This window comes from Balaenoptera borealis, assembly GCF_965194805.1.
Source record: "Balaenoptera borealis genome assembly, chromosome: 12".
Lineage (NCBI taxonomy): Eukaryota > Metazoa > Chordata > Mammalia > Artiodactyla > Balaenopteridae > Balaenoptera > Balaenoptera borealis.
The window spans coordinates 61,466,032-61,491,922 of NC_138869.1; the positions used below are offsets into that span (position 1 = coordinate 61,466,032).

A 25,891-nucleotide genomic window follows, 5' to 3' on the forward strand; every position below is an offset into this window, starting at 1 on the left:
CCTGATGTTGGCTCTCCCACCTCAGAGGCATGGCCCTGATGCCTGGCTGGAGCACCAAGAGTCTTTCATCCACATGGCTCAGAATAAAAGGGAGAAAAAATAGAAAGAAAGAAAGAGGATAAAATAACATAAAATAAAGCTATTATAATAAAAAATAAGAAAACAATTATTAGGAAAAAATTTATTAAGAAAAAATGTTTTTAATTTTTTAAAATAACTTTTTTAATTTTTTATAATAAAAAATAAGAAAATTATTATGAAAGAAATTTATTAAGAAATTTTTTAAAAATTTTTTTACAATAAAAAATAAGAAAAAAATTATTAAGAGAAAATTTATCAAGAAAAAAGTTTAATTTTTTAAAATAAAAAATAAAAAAAATTATTAAGAAAAAATATTTTTTCATTTTTTAAAATAAAAAATAAGGAAAAAAGTATTAAGAACAAATTTATTAAGAGAAAAATTTTTTAATTAAAAAAAAAAAAAGGATGTACCGAACCCTAGGACAAATGGTGAAAGCAAAGCTATACAGACAAAATCTCACCCAGAAGCGTCCACATATACACTCACAAAAAGAGGAAAAGGGGAAAAAATGAATATATCCTGCTCCCAAAGTCTACCTCCTGAATTTGGGATGATTCGTTGTCTATTCAGGTATTCAACAGATGCAGGTATATCAAGTTGTTTGTGGAGGTTTAATCTGCTGCTTCTGAGGCTGCTGGGAGAAATTTCCCTTTCTCTTATTTGTTCATACAGCTCCCGGGGTTCAGCTTTGGATTTGGACCCGCCTCTGCGTGTAGGTCGCCTGAGGGCCTCTGTTCTTCACTCACACAGGACGGGGTTAAAGGAGCAGCTGCTTCGGGGGCTCTGGCTCACTCAGGCCTGGGGGAGGGAAGGGTACGGATGCACAGCGAGCCTGTGGCGGCAGAGGCCAGCGTGACGTTGCAGCAGCCTTAGGCGCGCCGTGCGTTCTCCCGGGGAAGTTGTCCCTGGATCTCGGGAGCCTGGCAGTGGCGGGCTGCACAGGCTCCCAGGAGGGGCAGTTTGGATAGTGACCTGTGCTCGCACACAGGCTTCTTGGTGGCAGCAGCAGCAGCTTTAGCATCTCATGCCCGTCTCTGGGGTCCGCACTGATAGCCGCGGCTCGCTCCCGTCTCTAGAGCTTGTTTAGGCGGCGCTGTGAATCCCCTCTCCTTGCACACCGCGAAACAAAGAGGCAAGAAAAAGTCTCTTGCCTCTTCGGCAGCTGCAGACTTTTTCCCGGACTCCCTCCCAGCTAGCTGTGGCACACTAACCCCTTCAGGCTGTGTTCACGCAGCCAACCCCAGTCCTCTCCCTGCGATCCGACCGAAGCCCGAGTCTCAGCTCCCAGCCCCGCCCGCCCCGGCAGTTGAGCAGACAAGCCTCTCGGGCTGGTGAGTGCTGCTCGGCGCTGATCCTTTGTGCGGGAGTCTCTCCGCTTTGCCCTCCGCTCCCCTGTTGCTGCGCTCTCCTCCGTGGCTCCGAAGCTTCCCCCCTCTGCCACCCGCAGTCTCCGCCTGCGAAGGGGCTTCCTAGTGTGTGGAAACCTTTCCTCCTTCACAGCTCCCTCCCACTGGTGCAGGTCCCATCCCTATTCTTTTGTCTCTGTTATTTCTTTTTTCTTTTGCCCTACCCAAGTAAGTGGGGAGTTTCTTGCCTTTTGGGATGTCTGACGTCTTCTGCCAGCGTTCAGTGGGTGTTCTGTAGGAGCAGTTCCACGTGTAGATGTATTTCTGATGTATCTGTGAGGAAGAAGGTGATCTCCACATCTTACTCTTCTGCCATTTTGCCCAGACCTCCCCTGTTTGCTCTTTAGTTCTTCTAGATTCTTGTTAAATGTTTCCTCTATTTTCTCCATTCTGTTTCTGAGATTTTGGATCATCTTTACTATCATTACTCTGAGTTCTTTTTCAGGTAGCTTGCCTCTTTTGTGTTCATTTATTTAGTCTTGAAGGTTTTTACCTTGCTCCTTCATCTGTAACAAATTTACTTGTCGTTTCTTTTTTTTTTTTTTTGGATGGGTGGTGCTGTGTTCCTGTATTACTGGTTGTTTGACCTGAGACGTCCAGCAGTGCAGTTTGCAGACAGTTTGATAGAGCTGGGTCTTGGTGCTAAGATGAGGACCTCTGGGAGGCCTCACTCTGATTGATATTCCCTGAGGTCTGAGGTTCTCTCTTCCTCCAGTGGTTTGGACTTGGAGCTCCCACCACAGGAGCTTGGGCCCAACCTCTGGCTTGGGAAGCAAGATCCTGCAAGCTTTGTGGCGTGGTAAAAAAAAAAAAAAAAGGAAGAAAGAAAGAAGAAAAGGAGCAGTACAATATCAAAGAATAAAAAACAAAATAAAATTAGAAAGATAAAAAATATATTAGGAAAAATAAAACTCTAATTGAAACAAGTTAAGATAAAACCACAACAGAGGGGCTTCCCTGGTGGTGCAGTGGTTGAGAGTCTGCCTGCCAATGCAAGGGACACGGGTTCCAGCCCTGGTCTGGGAAGATCCCACATGCCGCGGAGCGACTAGGCCCGTGAGTCACAATTGCTGAGGCTGCGCTTCTGGAGCCTGTGCTCCACAACAAGAGAGGCCACGATAGTGAGAGGCCTGCGCATCATGATGAGGAGTGGCCCCCACTTGCCACAACTAGAGAAAGCCCTCGCACAGAAACAAAGACCCAACACAGCCAAAAATAAATAAATAAATAAATAAATAAAATTTAAAAAAACAAGAAAAGAAAAAACCAAAAAAAAACCACAACAGAAAAAAAAAAGGGGGGGGGGAACAAGCCAAAAGGAGAGATTGCTAACAAAATATAAAGAATAAAATAAAATTAGAAAAAAGATTTATTAGGAAAAATAAAAATATAAAAGAATCAACAACAATGAATCAAGAAGGTAAAACAGAACCACAATCTAAAGGAGGAAAAAAGAAAAGAAAAAAAAAAAAGCCCTGAGTTTGGGGGCAGAATTTAGGCGGGGGTTGGAACTTAGGCAAGGGTGTGGGTTTGGGTGGGGTGGGGCAACGTTCAAGCATGGGGCGAGGCCTCTGCTTACGACCTCCGCAGAAGGGGAGAGGCAGCAAGTCAAAAGGTGGGCCTCTGGAGTGTGGGGTTCCGGAGTTTGGAGGTGGGGCCCTGAGTGAGGGTGTGTGGATGGGGTTTAGGCCCAGGTCGTTGGAGGGGGTCTCCAAGTGTAGAGGTAGGCCCTGAGTAGGGGTGGCGCTTGGGCTCTGCCCTCTAGGAGGGAGGCTCCAAGGGCAGAGGATTAGCCCTGGGAGCCCAACAGGCTCCCCAGTGCCTAAGTGGACAGGGAAAGCACTGGCCCCATTCCCTTCTGTTCCTTCACGCCCCTCCCCCACTGTCTCCCCCATCACAGCTGGATCCCTAACCGTGGGTGGGTCCCACTGGGTGTAGGAGCTCCTCCCCTCCCCCAGCCACCCCTCAGGACTGCGGGTCCTGGAGGTCCGACCTTTACTTTTGCTCCCCCTTCCCGCCCTCCCACTCCCTCAGGACCTGCAGGGCTGGAGGGGGCCTCGGTGAGCAGAGAATCAGACCCAGGACCTCAACAGGTTCCTGGGGGTCCAAGTGGGCAGGGGAAATCTGGCCACGCTCCCTTTTGATCCTCTGCCCTCCAGTGGTTCCCCAATTTCCCCGTTTGGGTGTGGGATCCCTTCCCCTCCCCCAGCCGCCCCTCAGGGGTGCCAATCTCGTCCTGCTTCCACTTCTCCTCCCCCTTCACTCCCCCCATGCCCCACATCCTACCCGGTCGCTGGGGGTTCCTCCCGTCCCCTTAGGTGTCCGTGGTCCCCCACTGATGCCTGGTAGGTGCCCTAGTTCGAGGGATCTGTTTGAATGTTGATGGGAGGTGCACTGAGAATTTTGCCAACATCAGTTTGAGATTTTGCCTATAAGGAAGGTGGTAGCTGATTTAGTAGAGACAAATGATCAGTATTTCCAGAATCTGCTCTAGTACCATCAGAGATGGAACAAATAAAAGATGTAGAGGGGTCATTTAATTCACCTGGAGAGTTACTTTGATGACTACTGTCAATTTATAGAACTATTTCCCCCTTTTAGGAGAAAGAAATTCCAGCATGTTAGTTCTCTAAGAATTCTAGGCCTAATAAATGAGTAGGAGTGGAGGAACTAAGGAGAAAAAGGTGTGTATCTTTCAAAGGGCCTAAACAAAAGGGAATAGGTTCAGAGACAGGAACCTCTTGAGATTCATTATGAGTTAGGAAAGACAGGGCCAGGCCCAAGGACAGCCTCCTCATGCTAGGCATTAGGCAGAAGGCAAAGCCACCTCCTTATTTTGCACTTAATGAGGCATGGAGGAATGGCATCTAAAACAGCAACTTTGTAGTATCTGAGCAAGAAACTCTGACCATGGAAACCGTGGAGCATGTGCAATCAAAATGCACAGGTTGCTGATTACCCTGTACGACCTTCCACGTGTGGTGCTCGACTAGTAAGGGATGGTTTAAGGGAAAACAGCTCTTGTATGGTGGCTTCAGGAGACAAATGTGCAGGACTGCGTAATGCCTATACATGAGGAGGGTGTCCTTGGGCCCAGCCCTGTCTTTCCTTCTTCAATTAGAGATGCCACTATTTGAAGTGTTTTAGTACTCCAAGGCAGGGGCTGCTTCATAGTAGTGGGGTTGAGCACCAAGAGTGTGGCTCTAGTGTCAGCCAGGACTGGAAGAGATTCATCCCCAATCTGGAAAAATGTTTCTCCAAGTCAATTAAGGAGGAGGATTGGGAAGAGGCCCTGTAGTTCCTCAGAGCCCCATCACTGAGAATTGGGAGGACGATGGAAAGGCTGGTTAGAGGGCTGAAGGCACCTAAAGTGTAGATTTGTAACAATCATTTTTCCAATGTCCTGGCTCTTTGTGATAGTAGCAAAAACTAGAAGGGTTTTGGTTTCGTTTAGGAGCCTTCAGTTGCTAGAGTGGAAGAGTAAGAATTTTGGCGACCTTCCTTGGAGGTGACTCATTTGAGTACAAGAGAGCTGGTTTTCCATTAACTAAATCTGGAGTGGGCATAGTTTCCCATTCCATCCTGGTCCTTTTTACTAAAAGGGAAAAGTCCCTGTTCAGCCCATTAATAAACATAGATTTAAAAGCTACTAAGGTAGAATCATCATCTGAAGGAAGACCAGAATTTTCTTTAGAAACAGTCTGAAGTTTATTGTAATAGTCATGAACAGGCTCATCAGATTTTTGTGTTCAAACCTGAATTTTGTTCTGATCAACAGGCTTTGGAAAAGCCCTAGAAATTGCTTATTGAAGTCACCTAGCAATTGCCTGAGCGTGATCATATAATAAGTTAGGGGGCTAGGCTCCCAGTTGTAATTCTAGAGACCTTTCAGGACTTTCCCAATTAGCAATTTTCATCCAATACTGGGCCTGGCCTTTACCAACAAGCACATGAACTAGGTGATATAAGTCAGAGAAACCAGGTTGATCAGTCTGAATGACTATATTAAATCCCTCAGCAAATCTGTATAGATCTTTAGTTACTTTGGGAAAATCCTTGACTATGGCTCTCAGCTTCAGTCCAGGGAATATAAGAAATTAAAGGTTTAGCCTCTGGATCCTCAGAAGGCTTGATATTAAAGGGACCATTTCTGTTAACTTCAGAGGAAAAATGAGAGGGGAGAGTTTCAGAGAAAATGGAAGTTTGGTGAGAGAATTAGTATTGTTGCCAAAACCTGGCTTCTGTTCACCAGTGCCAAATAGAGATGCTGAGACAGAATTTGGAGAAGTAGAAAAGAGTATCTTTATTGCTTTGCTGGGCAAAGGAGGCCATAGCAGGCTAACACCCTCAAGACTGTGTCCCCCTTCCTGGGAAATAGGAAGGGGTCTTATAGTTTCAGGGTGGAAAATAGGGCTGTAGGTAAGGATCGGGTCTGATGTAGTCTTGCATTTTTCTTTCCTCGTGGAGACACTGAGATCATCAGGGCTGGCGTCAGGTGGTTCTGGTGGTCCTTGAGGTTATTGTTCCATGACCTTCTTTCTAGAATGAAGAATGCTCACAAAGGAAAGGAGTGTTAGGGAGTGTTGTCTTGGAGAAGTAAACACCAGGTGCACAGTACAACTTTAACTAGAAGGCAGTCATTTTCAGAGTGCAATTAAACAAGAAATAGAGGGGGGGGAAATCGGAAAGAATAAGGGCTGAACAAGGGCTGACAACCTGGGGGGTGTCTCATCTAGTTTCTGCTACAGCAGTGTGGGGGGACTGACAGTCTAGGGGAGGCATGTGCAGCATAGAACACAGAGAGACAAGATGTCATCAGAGGGAGACAAAGAATCTGAGGGAGAGGAACCTGAGACTTTGGGAGCCATTTTATCTTTTTATATTCATTTGTTTGCCTTAGTTAATCTTAAAATCTTATTTTACCAAGAGGCAACTCGAGACTCTTGATAACATTGGGAAGCCTCAAAATACCAGTTAAAATCAACATTCCAGTTAGTTCTGGAAATTTTTGAGCTACTGTAGTCCAATCTGGATTTAAGGAAATTAGGTTTGAGGATTTCAAAAGTTCCCCATAATGGCCATTGATGTTCTAAATTGCCTTTGGTCAGGTCAGTCCATTTAGTTAGAAATGCGCATGAGGAAGGGCCATGGTTTTTAAACATAAAATTGGCCAGAGTGCCTATGGGGGAGACATCTTCAAAATACTTAGATAACTGGGATCCCATTTCTTAGAGGTTTTTCCTCTAGAGTAAAGAATAATTTTCAAACAGCTTAAACAGTTTACAGCACAAGTAGCATAATTTAAACAGCTTGCAAGTTAATCCCAGCCGGTCCTAAGGAGGAGACAGCATGGTCCTGGAGGAGCCTGACTGAGGCTTTTTTTTTTGGCAGTCTCCACAGGCATCCAAAGGAATAGGCTGAAGGCTGAAAAACCCAGCACCGTTTCAGAGAAACAACCCCTGTTCCCAAAGGAACAAAGGAATAGGTTGAACATCTCGGCCTGTTTCCTTGAAATAGTCTAATCTCAAAATCAGCCCCAAGTGCCAAACAAGTACTCACATACAGAACAGGGCCTTGACCAGAAAGATGAAACCTTTAAAGAGATCCTAAATAAAGCCTGGAGAGCTTCAAATGCAAAGAGGGCCTGAGCTTGGATCCAGGAGAAAGATGTACTTTCAACCTCCAAGGTTGGTGAGAAAGGCAGAGAGTGACAGTGGGCTCAATTGAGGGTACCACAGCTGTTTGCTCACCAGCCTCACAGCTGTCAGGGGTCTTCACTGATCCCTATATGGGCCACCAAAATGTTTACCTGAAACAAAAAGACTTAGTTTTTTTGCCAGCAAAGATGGGTTTATTTGGGATCAGCAGAGAATTGCAGTTCGAGGTCTGCAGACATAGCAAGCCACATGCAGGTCTCTACACAAAAAGGGAAGGAGAACACTTCATAGTGTTGCCGACCTCTCAGCTTCTGTACACCAATGCCGAACAGAAATATGGAGACAGAGATTTTAGAGGATAAAAGAGATGGCTTTATTCCTTTGCCAGGCAAAGGGGAAAACACATCAGGCTAGTGCCTCAAGAACTGTGCCCCCTTCCCTGGGAAATTGGAGAGGATTTTATAGGTGGGGTTCGCAGTCTGGGGTATATGATAAGGATCAAAGTAGTGAAGGTCTTGCATTTTTCTTCTTTTTGCATTATTTCAAAACAGTTATAGCTGGCATCAGGCAGCTCAGTAACTGGGTCCATTTATCTCTGGTTTATCGGCCTTCGACTTTCTTTCTGAAAAGCTACAGGGGTGATTTGTTACAAGGAAGTGCAGAGAATGTAAACACCAGGAGCAGGATGTAATTTACATAGAGTTAGGGAGTGATAGGTTAGCTTTGTGAAGTACAAATCTATTTACAGACACTACAGATTAGTAGCAGTTAAAATAAAACTATGAGTGAGGGCTTCCCTGGTGGTGCAGCGGTTGAGAGTCCACCTGCCAGTGCAGGGGACATGGGTTCGAGTCCTGGTCTGGGAGGATCCCACATGCCACGGAGCAACTGGGCCCGTGAGCCACAACTACTGAGCCTGCGCGTCTGAATCCTGTGCTCCGCAACGAGAGAGGCCGCGACAGTGAGAGGCCCGCGCACCGTGATGAAGAGTGGCCCCCGCTTGCCGCAACGAGAGAAGGCCCTTGCACAGAAACAAGGACCCAACACAGCCGAAAATAAATAAATAAATTTAAAAAAAAGAAAGAAACAGCACTCCCACAGGGATTTCCTTTAAAAAAAAACCAAAAAACTGTGAGTGATTAACTTTCAGCCCTGTTCCTTCTCTAGCCTGTTCACTGTTCCCTTTATTTTCCTTGTTCTCAGGAGAGGGAAAAAAACCTCACCTCTATTTTTATTGCAACAATAGGGAGGAAAAGGAATTCAGGAGACTGCAGGAAACAAAGAGTCCAGGGCTTGTCATTGGCTGAATCCTGGCCAGGAAAGGAGTCTTTCTTCTTCCTGTTGGGCTCTGCTGTCATCAGAGGGTGTGAGAACCCCCACTTTGGTCTCCTGACTCTATTTATATGAGGTTTCTGTTTATTAATTTTTACGATTCTCATTGCTGAAAATAAAGAAAAAAATTCCATTAAGAACACTTATAATCCTACTAATCCTGAGGTGGGGAACAAACTCACAGAAGACAACTTGGTATCCCAATATCAAATCCTTTCTTATGCAAACCATACACACACACACACACACACACACACACACACACACACACACACACTGATGTTAACGAATGCTTTCCTGAACGTTCAGTTTTAATATCTGAATTACATTTTATTGTCTGGATAAATCATAATTTATTCAACCAGCCTTCTTTTTTTAAGACATTCAAATTCCAGCTTCTCCCTAATTCATATAACACAGGACTTATATAATCGGCTAAAAATGAACTTGAAATAAGAAAGCAAAAGAATTTTTAACAGCAAAATAATTATCAATATATGGAAAATCCAATGACTGGGAATATTCATTGGTGATCAATTTCTCATTTTCTAAAGAAATTTTCATTTTCACCAGATTTTTTTCTTGACCACTAAAATAAAAATAGCTAACTAGAAGTTCCTATGCCTTTATATATGTGTGTCAGAGTTTGAACTAGGTCAGTCTTAACTTGAATGCTTTTTGTCTAGGTCGTTTCTGACCAAATTGTTGGCCACTGGCAAAGTAGTCACGCGTATGACACTTCCCCAGTTAACAAGGCCTCTTCTCATATCTGTTCATATACAGTTAACAAAAGATGTGTATGCTCTTGTCATATTAGTAAAATTATGTTTCCTTAGTTACTGCTATCACCTACCTAGTGATATATATTTTCAAGTTTTGTACTGTTGACTGAAAAAAATACACAACCTAAAAGTTGAGAATTATGTTTAGCTTGGTGGACAAAACTGAGGACTTCAGCCTGGAAGACAGCCTCTCAGATAGGTCTGAGAGACTGCTCCCAAGAGGTAAGGGAGGAGCCAGGATATATAGGGGTTTTTGCAAAATAGTCAGAAAATCAAAGATTACTGTTACTGAAAGAAAACCAGACATCTTAAGTTAAGGAATTTAGTGCTTGTCTAGGTATGGGAAGAACAAGAGTCTGAGCTTACTGAAATCATTCCTTTAATATACACCTTAGCTATCTGGGGCCAGTATCCTGTTCTTTCCCAGCCTGGGTCTCCTCAGGGCTCACCCTAGGGGTCAGTGGTAGTGGCAGAGGGCTTAATGGCCTCAGCATCCTTTGTTTGCTGATATGGCAGGCAACATTTTTTATTCACAGTACTAATGAATGAATGGCAAATAATCCGTGTTTTGATGGAATCCAGTGTTTATCACAACCCCCCTCTGCTGCCACGTAGATGGGGAATAGCAGAGCAAGCCTGGTGGAGGACACGGGTAGTTGAAGGGGCATCAGGAGACTAGTGAAATGGGAATTCAGTGTGTGCAGAGGCTTCTGTGGAGAGGGTGTTTGACCGAGTAAGGTTTGGATTAATGGCAAGAGGGAGGAGTTTGAACTTCACCTTTACACTAGCGACTCTGCTCCCTACTTCAGAAGAGAACTTCCACAGGCTTTGCTTCCATGTCCTCCCAGCTGCCTGCCCCCATGCCCCTGAGTGGCCTGAACTCCTGCAGTCCTAGTGGGGACCATTTTCTCCAGACAAGCCCTCTCAATTCTGCATCATTAATTTCTCTGCCTCCAGTGACTCATTCCTACCAATTGACTAGCATACTGACATTTTTTTCCCATCTTAAAAAACAAAAACTCATATTCTTCCCTTTCTCTTCCAGCTACTGACCCACTTTTCTCTGTTCTTTCAAAACAAAACTCTCTGAAAGACAGGCATATAGTAGGTGCTCAGTAAATAATTGTTCAGTGAATGAACAAATGAAAACACTTTTAAAGGAGTAAGACTTTTATGATAATCCAGGTGTGAGCTGATTTAAGCCTGCTGTTAACGAGAATAAAAAAGAAAGGGGATGTGGGGGAAGGAAGTATGTTGAAAATCTCCATAACTTCCTCTCAATTTTGTTGTAAACCTAAAAGTGCTCTGAAAAATTAAGTCTTTAAAAAAGAGGAGGTAGTATATAAACTTCAAAGGAAAAATTAAAAACCTTTGATGCCTTATGTTGTATACAGTTGATTCTTGAACGACACAGATTTGAACTCTGAGAGTTTTTTTCAGAGACATGAGTTTTTCACTAGTTTTTTTCACTTCACTACTGGAGTTTTTACTCCAGTACTACACGACATGGTTGGTTGAACCTGAGTGTGCAGAACTGCGGGTACTGAGGACCAGCTATAAATTAAATATGGATTTTCAACTGCATGGAGGGTCGTACTGATCTCGGAGAGACAGCAATGAGCAGTCCTGAAGAGACATCTTAGTTCTCTGCCCAGGAATTGAACCTGGGTAGCCTGGCTGAAAACTAGGAATCCTAGCCGCTAGTTCACCAGGGGCTAGTGGCTAGAGGCAAAATTCTCCTGGCTCTTACCCCCATTGAAAGCAAGAATGTTTCAAGGAGGCAAAAACTGTAAAAACAGGTACAAAGTTTATTATTAGAGACATAGCACAACGTATGCGAGAGCACACAGAGAAACAGTTTATTTTACTTAAGCCAGAAGCTACGCAGAAATACACACCCAGAGAGAAGGGGTGTGGGAGTCCTCTCTAATGAGGAGGAGCACAGTAAAGAGGTGATTTAAATCCTGTATATAGGACAGTCCTTCTGGGTCTTTGTTAACCTTTGGCTAATTATCTTGTTTCTTTTTCCACACCTGACCAGTCCTAGGACCCTCCCCAAGATGCATGTGCAACTTTTTGTTGAGATGGATCCCACCACGGAGGCCTGTGGGTGTATGTCCAAACTTATTATGGGGTGGCGCCCCCTCCCTTTTTGACCCCCAAGGAGCCTTCCTTTGCGTGTGCAGACAGGAAGTTTTCCTTGACCTCAGGAGTGGTCATCTTATCTCTTTACTTCAGCAGAGCTCAGCTTCTGCCACTAGCTTTGTCCTTGGAGTGTCTGGGTGAGAACAAAGCTTCAGTTTTACTCCACTTGACAGACACCAGTTGTCTAACCCAGGGGCCCATCTGTCTCCTACCTCAGTACCCCTAAACCCTGCATTGTTCAAGGGTCAACTGTATATGTAACATAGGAGAGGAAATAGCCTGTAATTTTAGCATTCTATGTTTGATAATAAGATTAATTGGTGGCACAATGGATGGATATACTTGATAGAAGTGATTTGTTTTCTTGCTTCAAATATTTTCATTTTCAATTTATCATATACCTTTTCTTCTAAGAATAAAAACCCTATCATCTTAATATTACAGATACTTGTTGACCAGGTAATCTTTTATTTCTCCTTAGACTCCTCTCAGTTTTGGCAATTTCTCAGATTTTTCTTGTTTTTAATGACCTTGGAAGTTTTAAGAATTATTGGTTAAGTATTTCATAGAATTTCCTCAATTGGGATTTGTCTGATATTTTTCTAATAATTAGACTGGAATATGTTTGGGGAGGAAGATCACAGGTGTAAACTGCCATTCTCTTATCTTATCATGGGTACATACTATCAATATGACTTAACACTGTTGATGTTAATCTTGATCAGCTGGCTGGAGATAGTGTTTATCAGGTCTCTCTACTGTACAGTTACTCTTTTTTTTTTCTTTCTATAAGGTACTTTTTGAAAGAAAGTCACTACATGCACCCCAAACTTAAGGAGTGGGGAGTTATGCTTCATCTCCTTAAGGTGGAGTCTCCACATGAATTATTTGTCATTTTTCAAGAGATTTGTCTATTGCCTCCTGTTTATTTATTTATTCGGTTTTTTAAAATTTATATCAGTAGGGACTCATGGATAATTATTTTATACCCTGGGTTATAATCTAATAAAACTTTCAGTGGGCTGAATTGTGTCCCCGTCCCAAATTCATACGTTAACACCCTAAACCCCAATGTGATGTTATTTGGAGATTGTTGCCTTTGGGAAGTTAAGTAGATTTAGAAGAGGTCACGAAGGCGGGGGCCTCATGATGGGATAAGTGGTCTTATAAGAAGAGACACCAGAGACTCTGCTCAATCTCTCTTTCTCTTTCTCTGCCATGTGAGGACACAGCAACCATCTGTAGGCCAGGAAGAAGGCCCTGATTGGGGAACAGAATTAGCCAGCACCTTGCTCTTGGATGTCCCAGCTTCCTGAATTGTGAGAAATAAATTCCTGTTTATTTCTGTTTAAGCTACCCCGTTATTGGTATTTTATTATGGCAGCCCAAGCTGACTAATACAATACTTTATTTTGTTGTTCAAACTTTTCTACATTTGGCCACTGGGAGCTGGTTGACTTGTCTTCCATATCCCTCTGGCATACCCCCATCATTGTGCTTTTTTTTTTTTTTTTAGACTAACTTTCTGGAACTATAAGATACTCCAGGTTCATTTAGTATATTTCTTGCCCCAGTCCTATTATCAGTCATTTCTCCAATGGTCCTGATTCTTTTTATTGGAGAATGGTGTTAAAAACCAAAATCTGGTGCTAAGTGTGCTCATTGCTACTAGGAAGTCATCAATTCTGGGCCTTTTCATCTGACAGAACAAGGATATATATGTGCATAGTAACCTGTGTATATTCACATAACTATAAATATTTTCATATGTAACCATCTACATTAATATTAAGCTAAACATGGGTTTATACTGTTGTCTCCAACTCTAATCTGTTACCTCCTTGTAGAGTAGCCCTACTCCTTTCCTTGCTTATCTGTAACCTTTCTTCCACTCCAATAGTGAGAAACCTGGCTTCTGCCATCTGCCACTCATTTACTTAATTGTTGAATTCTGGTATACATGTATAGCAGTATCAAAATTGTTAATCTTTACCCCTATGGGAAACAACTTTATTAACTAGAGTATAGTCTTCATCTTTTGCCTGTCATCTTACTGCCTCTAAAATATGGAATGCGTCACAGATTTGCATGTCATCCTTGTGCCGAGGTCATGCTAATTTTCACATGTCATTCTAATTTTAGTATATGTGCTGACAAAATGAGGACAATAATCAAACTTTTAACAAAGATGACAACATGACCACTGTAGGAAAGAAGAATATACTGTCTACACTCAGAACCTTTTAACATATCATTTCATTTCATTTACTTTGTGGATGTTCTTTGTTGAATTTAAAGGAAAGAAGTCCCCCCTCCCAACTTATATAAATCATCATAGTATTGAATTATTTGTGAAATAGCAAAATGTTCATATTTTAAACTGTTTTGAAAAACATCTAGATTCAATACTTTCCTTGTTTACCTCAATAATGAGTAAATAAGAATCTTTGGCAATTAGCAACCTAATTGTTCACATCAGTGAGGGACTACTAATGGAATTTAAAAATCTAAACAGTTTGTCTTTTTAAAAAATTATATTAAGCATCCTTCCTTCCTCATCTTTCTTCCACCTTGTTTTCATTATCAGTTGGTGAATTTATGCCTTTTTAAAACAGAGGTAGTATTTAGATAAACTTTCCTCCAGCCCCCTCTCAAAGGCTGCTGATTATGAGCTATGTTGACTTATTTATTAAAATATAGTAATAAGTGAAGAATGTCCTTGCCATCTACCTAACTATACTATCCCTGGCTTCACTTAAAATTTTTTCCAGCTTTATTGAGGTATTATTGACAATTAAAAATTGTATATGTTTAAGGTTTACAATGTGATATTTTGATATTTGTATACATTGTGAAATGATTATACAACCAAGCTAATTAATATATCTATTACTTCAATAGATTCAATTATCACATTACTTGTGATGTACTCTCTTAGCAAATTTCAAGTATACAATACATTATTATTAAATATAGTCACCATGTACGTTAGGTCAGCAATAATAAAAATGATAATATTTTAATTGAAGTACAACTTAAAATGGCTGTAATTTTTTACACATTTAATTGCATATGTTTAATCTTTACCAGAAAAGCCCTTATTTTTATTAAATATCATATAAATTATGCTCTACTTTACCATTAAAAGATTTTAGATGACCAAATCACATAGGAATATCCAGTTTTTAAAATACAGAGTAATATTTTTGATTGGGAAAGAGAAAACCCATTTTAAAGTGTGTGTGTGTGTGTGTGTGTGTGTGTGTTTACTATTTAACTTCTTTCTCTTAAGGGAGCATTGCTAGCTGTAACTCTGTATTTCTTTAAATGTGGTTGGGCTCACCTTAAGTGGAGAAATTGGAAATTATTACAAGACAGTGAATTATTTTACAATCGTCTCTAAACAATAATCACCAAAATAAGTAGTGATTGAATCATTACTTTAGCCATATTTCCCAAAGGCTGGGTTCTTTTTAAAGATGAAAAACACATGAATAGGTTTTTTCCATAGAACCTGCTGCCATAAAAAATACCACAGCCTGGGTGGCTTAAACAACAGAAATTTATTTGAAGGCTGGAGTCCAAGATCAAGATGTTGGCAGGTTTGGTTTCCTCTGAGGCCTCTCCTTGGCTTGCAAATGCCAGCCCCGCCTTCTTCCTGCCTCTTCCCATGGTTGTTCCTCGCACACTCCTGGTGTCTCTTCCTCTTCTAATACAGACACCAGTCATACTGGATTAGGGCCACCCCAATGGCAGCTCTGATCAGCTCATGCAGGCCTTATCTGCATATACGGTTACATTCTGAGGTACTGGGGGTTGGGACTCAACACATGAATTTTGGGGGGACACAATTTAGACCATAACAGAACATTTTGTGTGGTTTTTGGAAATCAAACTCTGTCTGTGTTTGCCATTGCTTTTAATTGTAATTATGAAATTCTTTTATCTTCGAGAATATTTGAAGTTGGACCCCAGAAGCAAAGTGATAGTTGGCAACCGTGTTGTCTTTTATTGCCCTTTCTTGTTCTCTTCCAGAGAAGTGATTCTCTGTCTTTTTCAAGGAGGCATGGGCAGCTTTGAGAATCTGATGAAAGCTGTCATGGCAGTTAACTTTGACTAAGGACCTCAAAACTTAGTGGATTGATACAATAACCTTTTTCTTCTTCTCAATATACTGTGCACTGGCAAATTGTGGGCTGGTTTGAGCTGGGATTGCTTATTTGTGTTGTCTGGGCTCACCTGTGCATTGTGGTCACCTGGTTTTCAAAGGCTTCACTGATGGATGTGGTGGTAGAGTGGCTGTGGGTAGGGGCTCTGTAGGTAACTGAGCCATGTGATGGTCATCATCCAGCAGGCAAGCCTGGGCTCAATCACCTGCTTGTGATCGTAGGGTTTTCAAGAGCAGGAAGAGAGCAAGCCACAAAGAGTAAGTGCTTTTCTGTTCTCTCCTTGCATCACTTTTCCTGATGTCTTCTTGGCCAAAGCAAGTTATATGGTTAAGCCCAGATTCAAGGGGTACAAAATAGACTCCATCTTTTATTGGGAGGAGCGGCACAGCCATATTGCAAAGGGGCATGCCTGTGGGGATGAAAGGAGTGTGTGGTCTCTAGTGAGATGAAGGAAGAGGTGTAATGATGAGAAAAATAAAGTAAGTAAATTCTACTCTTACAAGAGTTTTCCTCTACAGTGAGTAGTTATCTTTTGAGGAAAAATGAAGGCTGTCCTCCAGAGAAGTACAGACACTGGCTGTTGAGAGTGAAAGCACACAGGAAACAGGAAATGGAAAAGAGATCTGAGTGGGTGATGGGTGGCGCACTCACAGCACCTGCTTCATGAGCTTTTGGAAATATGAAACAAATCTTCTGAGTTCTCAGTAGATTAAAACATGAGCCATTTGTCTGTGCGGAGCCAAGGATTTTTTTTGTTGAAGACACTTTTTTCCTTTTATGGCATTTAAAAATTTTATTTATTTATTTATTTATTTATGGCTGTGTTGGGTCTTCGTTTCTATGCGAGGGCTTTCTCTAGTTGCGGCAATTGGGGGCCACTCTTCATCGCGGTGCTCGGGCCTCTCACTTTCGCGGCCTCTCTTGTTGCGGAGCACAGGCTCCAGATGCGCAGGCTCAGTAACTGTGGCTCACAGGCCCAGTTGCTCCGTGGCATGTGGGATCTTCCCAGACCAGGGCTCGAACCCGTGTCCCCTGCATTGGCAGGCAGATTCTCAACCACTGTGCCACCAGGGAAGCCCTATGGCATTTTTTAATGTGAGCAGTTGATCGAGTGACAACAGGGGACACTTTTATACACTTAGGACCAGTAGAGCCCTGGAAATTTCACCCGGATTCCCCCATTGCCATATTATTGAACTCAAAGACAGTACCTATGAAAATGCTTAACTGAGAGATCTTGAAATCACACTTCCTCTGTAAATACATAATGTAAATCTTAAACCAGGAATCATTCTCCATAATCTCACAAGAATTGCAACTCCTTGGTTATTCTTAACAGCCAATACTTACTCTGTTCTGATACCAATTTATGAGTTTCTCTGTATCTTAATCCCACTGCCCAAGTTAACCATTAATTCCTACTCCATTAATTTAGAAGGTTGAGCACAGTCCTAAATACATACTTTAGAACTGAATTATCAAACTACTTAATTTAGGGTTGTGTGTGTGCTGAGCGCTTTTAACACTTTGCTGAGTTTCAGTCTACAAATATGAGAGAGGAAACTTCTATCAGTTCAAAATATCCAAGGGAACTACCCACCCCTCCACATTAAAAAAAATGTCAAACCCATAAACCCTCACAGCTTAACTTCATTTAAAGGCTGACAGCATCCTTATTCAGACTAGATATGAAATTTCAGAAGAGATGAACATGATGGAAGTTGTCATTTTCTGCAACACATTTAAATATGGTCTTGCTTCCTACTTTATAAGCTAGCATTGAATAGCAAAGGGATGGTGCTATGTCAGTCAGTTTTGCTCATAATAATGCTGCATAACAAATCACCATGAAATCTCAGTGGCATTCAACAATAAGCATTTATTGTCAGACTCACAGGTCTGTGGGTCTCCTGGGCTGGGTCTCCTTCAGGATGCAGGTTTATGTGTGCAGATCTGCTCCATGTGTCTTGTGCTGGGCCTAGGCTGGGCTATCCTAGCTACCTGGGATACAATGTTCTTTTGGACAGAAGCTCCTGGAGGGACAAATGGAAGCACTCAACACCTGTTAAGACTGAGGCCCTGATCTGTTGCACTGCCACTTCCACATTCCACTGGCCAACACAACAAAAGCAAAGGCAGGAGTGGGTAGCAAACACTGCCCACCAAGAGGAAAGAGTGGGATATTCAAAATCTCCAGAATAGTGAGAACTGGGGCCAATCATTCCGTCTACCACGGAGGGGTAGTTTTTTCTGGAAGTAAAAGGACATTTAATAGGAGTTGTTTATTGACATTTATTGCTTAAATTAGAATTGCTTGGTTGTGCTTCTTGGTTCACATGAGTCTGAGAGAATTCAAAAATATATTTTAATATGTTTACTTGAAATGGTGATCGAGTTTCCATTTTTTCCTTATATCTCCAACTATAGCTTGAAAATTGTACTTTTTTCTGTACTGACTCCTCCCTTTTTCATTGAGCATTAACATCCTTATTTTAATTCAGCCCTGAGGTGCTGAAGAGTGAGCCGTATGGGGAGAAGGCTGATGTCTGGGCAGCAGGCTGCATCCTTTATCAGATGGCGACTCTGAATCCTCCCTTCTACAGCACAAACATGCTCTCCCTGGCCACAAAAGTAAGCAACCTTGGAAGACAAAAGGGTCTCATGTTGCCAAAAACACCATTCCTTTTCTTCTTAAATAGAACCTTTGTGATTTTAATAAAACTGTCACTTAAAAGCAGTCATTGTTTTATTAACCACATGATCCAGTTTATTTTTCTTCCTTTCTTCTAAATCTACATCATGTGCTAAGGCACATTTCCCCTTATAATTGTCTTCAATTTATCATAGAAAATTATAAAAATAAATATATCAAACTGCTTTTGGTCTTTTATTCTTAATTGTGGTTTGAACTGCCCTCGGTCTAGCATATTGTATTATCCTACACATCATTTATTATGAATCTGAGGTTAACTTTAACTCAATTTGAAGAATACAATTCTATGCTCAAGAACTGTTTAATTAATGCTAATTTTTAATTTGCTGGGATATTTTTGTTTCTGATGAAAATGTGTGCATGAAATTATGATGCTTGTTAAGTAACTCTTGTGTATGGCCAAGTATCACCACTCAAAGGCGCCTGTGACTCCTTTACTTCCATCATTCTAGTCTGTTTGTTTTGCAGATAGTGGAGGCGGTATATGAACCAGTGCCAGAAGGCATCTATTCTGAAAAGGTGACCACTATCATCAGCAGGTAATTAGTCTCATAACTTCAAACCTATAGGGATTGTCAAGAAATACCTCATATCTATGCAAATTCACTATGTAAATATTAAGAGGAAGAGGAAGGGCTCTCAAATAATCCAAAGCTAGAAAAATGTTTGTGCATCACCAGTCATAAGGACCATTTGGAAGCCAACCAAGTGTCCAAGCGGAAGTAGTACATTCACTCGAAATATTATGCAACCATTAGATTGATTATTCAGAAGGCTTTATATCAACCTGTAAAATAAGTATGATCTGCTAAATAGACATTTCTCCAAAGAAGGTATACAGATGGTCAAGAGGCACATGAAAAGATGTTCAACATCACTAATTATTAGAGAAATGAAAATCAAAACTATGAGGTAATCACCTCACACCGGTTAGAATGGCCATCATCAAAAAATCTACAAACCATAAATGCTGGAATGGGTGTGGAGAAAAGGGAACCTCATACACTGTTGGTGGGAATGTAAATTGATACAGCCACTATGGAGAACAGTATGGAAGTTCCTTAAGAAACTAAAAATAGAACTACCATATGATCCAGAAATCCCACTCCTGGGTATATATCCAGAGAAAACCATAATTTGAAAGGATACATGCACGCCAGTATTCACTGCAGCACTATTTACAATAGCCAGGACATGGAAGCAACCTAAATGTCCATTGACAGAGGAATGGATAAAGATGTGGTACATATATACCATGGAATATTACTCAGCCATAAAAAAGAAGGAAATAATGCCATTTGCAGCAACATGGATGGACCTAGAGATTGTCATAATGAGTGAAGTAAGTCAGACAAAGAAAGACAAATATCATATGATAGCGCTTATATGTGGAATCTAAAAAAAATGGTACACATGAACCTGTTTACAAAACAGAAATTGAGTCACAGATGTAGAAAACAAACTTATGGTTACCAAGGGGGAAAGGGAGGGGCGATAAATTGGGAGATTGGGATTGAAATATACACACTACTATATATAAAAGATAATAAATAGGCACCTATTGTATAAAAAAGGGAACTCTATTCAGTGCTCTGTAATGACCTATATGGGAATGAAGTCTGGAGGAGAGTGGACATAAGTACATGTATGGGTGATTCACTTTGCTGTACAGCAGAAACTAATGCAACATTGTAAATCAACTATATGCCAGTAAAAAATTAATTAAAAAAAATTTTAATTAAAAAATGAAAACAAACAAAAAAACCAAGTATGATCTGAAACTAAGTAAAACAAACAAAATGTACACGTATTTATAACTATGAAAAAAATGTAAAATGTGCATGAATATGGAAAAGAGTAGACAAGAACATACGAAACTGAAAAAGGCCATGTTAGATGATAAAATGGCAAGCATTTTTTCCTTTCTATTTTTAAGAAGTATTTTAATTTTTCAAAGAAAGTCAGAAAGAAGTGCTCCATATATCCATATAGTAGGAGTTTAATGAAAGTCCTTATCCCTATAGAGTCTCAAAGTTCTGCCCCCACAGAGCTTGTCCCAGCTGATCCCTCACCCTTCCCCTCCCACTTTCCCTCTGCTCCCTCCACTCCAACCACAGGGAGCTCCTCGCTACTGCTCTTCCCTTTTCCTGGCACTTTCTTCCCTCTGATACACGCAGTGGCACAGGCCCTTACTTCCTCTGGTTTCTGCGGAAACTGGGTCTCTGCATAATCAGGGCACCTGCCCTGATGCCCCCACAACCTCTCTAGACTCTCTTGTGCCCTTGACCGGTTTATAAAGTTCACAACACCCGCCACCCCTAACACATTATACATGTGCATGCAGACTTGTTCCTTAATTGTCTCTCTTTCCCACCAGAATGAAAACTCCACAAAAATGGGGACTTTTTCAGTTTAGTTTATAGCTATTCAGTGCCCAGAGCAATGCCTAGTACAAAGTAGACCCTTAACAATTTACTGGTTGTATGAATAAATGACTCATTTACCTGGCTGATCGTTATTTCTGGACCATTTTATGACCTTAAATTGGCCCAAGATTACTACTCTGCCCCATCAAGCTGAGTCAAATCCTTATTGTGATAATAGAAATCCTAGGGTCACCCCAGATGGAAACTATACCTATCCCCCTGCCCAGTTCCTTTAAATCTCAATTCTGTATCTATCCTAGCTCTTGGCACCACCTCTGATGCAATGTAATAAATGTATTTTCATGGCTGTGTCCCTTTCCCTTTGGTTTCTCCTTCCAGCCCATTGTTTAGCATTAATAGATACTCCTCACGTTTGTAGGATTATATCTTGAATCTTTCCTTGCTCAGCACAATGCTGCCCTACAATATTAAGTACCTCAGGCCCAGCTGGGGCTGAGTTTCACTAACTGTGGACTCTGAGCAGACAATTTGACTATTCTTTCAGCATCTGTTTCCTCATCTGGTAAAATGGGGGTCGTAATAGTACCAACCTCATCAAGCTGATGTGATGATTATAACATGCAAATCACTTAGCATAGAGCTTTGGCAAATGGTAAATCTTGAGCAATGTTGGCAGTTATCATTATAAATATCGTGGGAAATGAGCTGAAACCCCTTTCTAAATCATCTGAATTCCACGTTACACTAGATCCACCCTATTGCTAATGAATCCAGACAAATGTATTTAAACTGCTCATCTCCTGTTCTCTGCTATTTGTTTTCTGGAAAGTGCCTTAAAAATTCAAGAAGTCTCCAGAGAGGTCAAGACAAGAATACCAGAGTTACTCATTTAATTTCTCCTTTTCTTAGGTATTTGAGTGCCACGAAAAATAGGAGAGGGTAGTACAGAGACATTATTCTGATTTTGTGGCATTGGGAAAACAGGACCATAATTTGCTTATGACAGGCTTCCTGGCTATTGGTGTCCATGCCTCTTGGGGCTAGGAGGTTAGTGTAAAAGTCAGATATCAGCATTATCATGAAAAGGTTAAGAACATCAGTAGGTTCTAGAATTGAGTGGATTCCAATCCCCACTTTTCCACTCACCTTAACCTTCCCAAGCCCCACTTTCCTCATCTGTGATATATAGGTAGCAATAGTAACTACTCATGGGCTTGTTTTGAAGCCTAAATAAGATCATGCTTGTGATGGTCTTAGCACAGTTCCCAGCATGTAGTGAGCCCTCAATTAATTTAGGTATTGTTATTAATAATATTATTATTTATGGAATGAAGTATATAAAAATTATGATAAATTTGATGAAGGATGGTAAAAGGGGCAATGAGAGATTACAGAAGGACTTGGTCTAGTCTGGGGATTTGGGAAAGTTTTTCTCTGAAGAAAGGACATGTAATCTGAGACCTGAACTTCACTACTTCTCAAATAGTAAACAGAGTGGAGAAAGCATTTCATAGACCCACATCTCTGAAGGCTTTCCTGAGCAAAAGAGCTTGTTAATTTGAAGAACTGAAAAAAGTTGGAGATGCAGCATGTCAAGTAAGGGAGAGAATAGCCAGCAAATGGACCTGGGAGGCTGACAGGACCCAGGTTGACAGGTTCTACAGGCCACATTGAGGGTTTTGAATTTTTATCTCCAGTATTGAGGAGAGGACTGAAGGGTTATTAACAGGTTGAGACATAGTGAAAATTTCTTTAGCAGAGATCATTCTGGCTGATCTCCAGGGAATAGACTGAAGGGAATGAGAGTGGGAAGGAGAACCAGGTTCAGCTGTCCACTGAGAGATGATGGTGGCTTTGACTAGAGTGGTGGTGTTGATGGAGAGAAGTGGGTTGTTCCCACTGTGGGCTGGAAGTTGAGTCAACAAGTTTTGGAGTACAATCGTAAGAGGTTTAAAAAATACTTCAGTTAACTGGGAAAATGGAATGGCATCGAGAATATGAAAACAATCGGATTTATTATGTGGAACCTCAGCGAATGGAGCCAAGACCATGGAATGGAAGTTCTGGGGGGGCCAAGGTGACCTCACCGTTAGGAAGTGTGTGTCAGAATTAGAGATATCCACAGTGGAGCAGGCTGCTGATGGGTGGTGAGTTCCCTGTCACCAGAGTGTTTAAGAGGATGAATGAACACTATTAGGGGACTCCAGACGAAATGTTCTGAGTACACTTTTAATTCAAAATACTAAGGTGCCATAATTAGTAGGAAATGACAATTTAATTTTAAAGCTGACTACAAATTAAGATTGCAGTGTGCAGCCTATAACAGATGTAGTTTTCATTTAAAGTTATTCAAGACAGTGGGTTCACATTGTGAAGTTTTATCTTTAGAAAATTTGACATAAAACCAAAATCAGTTGTGAGTTGCATGCAATTACATACTTGAATTGCTTTGGATTTTCAGTCTTTAAAAATTAAGTTTCAGGGACTTCCCTGGTGGCGCAGTGGTTGAGAATCTGCCTGCCAATGCAGGGGACATGGGTTCAAGACCTGGTCTGGGAAGATCCCACATGCCGCGGAGCAACTAAGCCCGTGTGCCACAACTATTGAGCCTGCACTCTAGAGCCTGCAAGCCACAACTACTGAGCCCACGTGCCACAACTACTGAAGCCCACATGCCTAGAGCCTGAGCTCTGCAACAAGACAAGCCACCGCAATGAGAAGCCTGCACACCGCAATGAAGGGTAGTCCCCGCTCACCACAACTAGAGAAAGCCCGCACGCAGCAATGAAGACCCAACAACGACGACCCAATGCAGCCAAAATAAATAAATAAATAATTTTTTTAAAAAATTAAGTTTCAAAAGAACTAGAGAACAAATTCAATTTCCTGTTTTCTTAGTTTCTTACCTTAGCAGACTTTTAAATTGGGAGAATAACTTAGTAACTCTGAAGAGTTTGAGGCAGAAAATAAATATATTTTACTGCTCTGCTCAGTACCAGCATTACCGTTTTTACCTTCCAGTACACTGTTAAGAGAATGTTATCTATTTACTTTCTAAAGTAAGAACTTCCTTTAAAGTAAAGGAAGAACATTTCCTTTTATGCACACAATATTCCCATTGCCTAAGTTTTCTCTGTCTGTGCTTGGTTGCATAAGCTGTCTGGCACTTTGTTTCAGAGGCAGTCATAAGGACTAAAGAAGTTAGTTTTGGCTAGTTCTAAGGACAGTGGATCTTTACATTTTCCACCCTATCTTCAACTCTTTGTTTCTTTTTTTTAAAGATTTAATTTTATTTATTTTTGGCTGTGTTGGGTCTTCGTTGCTGCACGCGGGCTTTCTCTAGTTGTGGTGAGCAGGTAGGACTATTCTTTGCGGTGCACAGGCTTCTCCTTGCGGTGGCTTCTCTTGCTGCAGAGCATGGGCCGTAGGCACGCAGGCTCAGTAGTTGTGGCACACGGACTTAGTTGCTCCGTGACATGTGGGATCTTGCCGGACCAGGGATCAAACCTGTGTCCCGTGCATTGGTAGTCGGATTCTTAACCACTGTGCCCCTGGGGAAGTCCCACCTCTTTGTTTCTTAAAACATGAAATGAAGATAGCTGAACATTGTATCCCTTTACTTCTTTCCATCTGGTCTCTCAGAGTAGAGCGGGGATGAAGTGGGTAGCATGAGTGGAATATCCCAGATTTTTTTCTAGAACGTGATTTTATGCTTATTTGATTAGAGAATCATTAAAGCATTCGGTTGCTCTTAAGAATTTCTCTGACATATCCAAGCAGGGAGGCATTTCACAGCAATGAGGATAAACTGGAACTTCTGGTAGGAGATATTCCTAGGATTCCAAAAGTCTATACCGAAATATTTTAGGTTATAGACGGGTAAATTCTTAGATGTTAGGCTTAGTTCATTTGTTCATTCATTTGTTCATTCATTCACTTGCTGAGTACCCATCAGGACCCAGATTCCATTTTACGTGCAGGGGAGATCATGGTGAAGGAGACACAGGTCCCTCCTCTCAACAAGTTTCCAGTTTCCAGTGGTGGAACAGACCATCATGATACAATAGTTACAGTCGTTTTACGTACTTAAATATAGACAGTGCAATGAGAACGTGTAAAAGGCGGACAGTGAGTCTGTCTAAGGGTGGTCCAAGAAGTCTTCCTAATGGAGACTTGGAAAAGAGTGGTAAGCACATAAGGGATGTGGTTTGGGAAAGAGTAGATATAATCAGCAAAAACCAAATTCAAGCAGAGTGAATAAAATAACCAAGAAATGGGGGCATAGGTGAGCCATGGGCTGTTTGCGAAAGAACAAGTAGGAGCATTTGGTGTGTTGCTGGCGGGGGGAAGAGGGGGTGAGGCTGTGGAGGGAGGTAAGGGCTAGTTCAGGAGGGGCTTGTATCGCATGCAGGGAGTTTTAATTTTGTCCTCTTGGGCCATGAGGGGATATTGAGGAATTCTGAGCAGAGGAGTGATGTCATCAATTTTGGAATGTTTTTCTGGTAGCAGTTTACAATATGGATCAGAGGTGGACAAGAGATGTGCATGTCATTTAGGAGACTGTTTCAGTGGTCCAAGCAAGTGATGATGAAATAGGCCAATAGCCATGGGATTAGAGGGGAATGATACGGATTTGAGAAATATTTGGGAGGTAGAAGCCACAGGATTTGGTGTTGGCTGAATGAGGGAGGAGATGGAAGAGAAAGAAAATTGTGGATTTTCTTTTTAATTTATTGGGCACTTTACAGGGATGGCTTCACTTAATCACCATACCAGCTTGATGTGGTAGATACTATGATTATCCCATTTTACAGATTATAGTCCCAGGCTATCTGGGATTTAGAAGCTAAACCTTGCCCAAGATCAGAGTTAATAAAGGGCGAGCCAGGATTTAACCCCCAACAATCAGACCCAGGGCCTGCAGGCCTAATTATGATGCTAAACTGCATCTCCCAGGTGGTTCCTTTTCTGATGATGGCAAACATAGGAAGGGGAGTAGCTTTGGGAGAGGAGCGGATGACTAAATGCCAGCACAGAGGCCATTCTGGATTCCATTTACCATAATATATAACTGTATAATTTGTAAAACTAGCTTACATTGCTTTTTTATTAAAAAAAAATAGCTCAGTTGATCATTCAACTGACAGTACCTTGAATTTAGAACTTAGAATTCAGACTAAGACTTTAGAATATCTGCACTAATGAAAGGGGTTTTTGT

At 41.5% G+C, this 25,891-nt stretch overlaps 1 protein-coding gene across 12 annotated transcripts in view; it reads left to right on the forward strand.

The window, feature by feature from the left end:
• The window catches only part of NEK10 (NIMA related kinase 10), a 325,496-nt gene that overhangs the window by 161,010 nt on the left and 138,595 nt on the right, over positions 1 to 25,891 (forward strand). For all 12 annotated transcript variants that reach the window (XR_014232504.1, XR_014232505.1, XM_082346463.1 and 9 more), the window contains 2 exons: positions 18,075 to 18,204; positions 18,755 to 18,825. Coding sequence is in view for 10 of the 12 variants with exons in the window: in XM_082346463.1 (XP_082202589.1) it covers positions 18,075 to 18,204; positions 18,755 to 18,825 (201 nt within the window). In the remaining 2 variants the exon portion in view is untranslated. The remainder of the gene's footprint in view (positions 1 to 18,074; positions 18,205 to 18,754; positions 18,826 to 25,891) is intronic.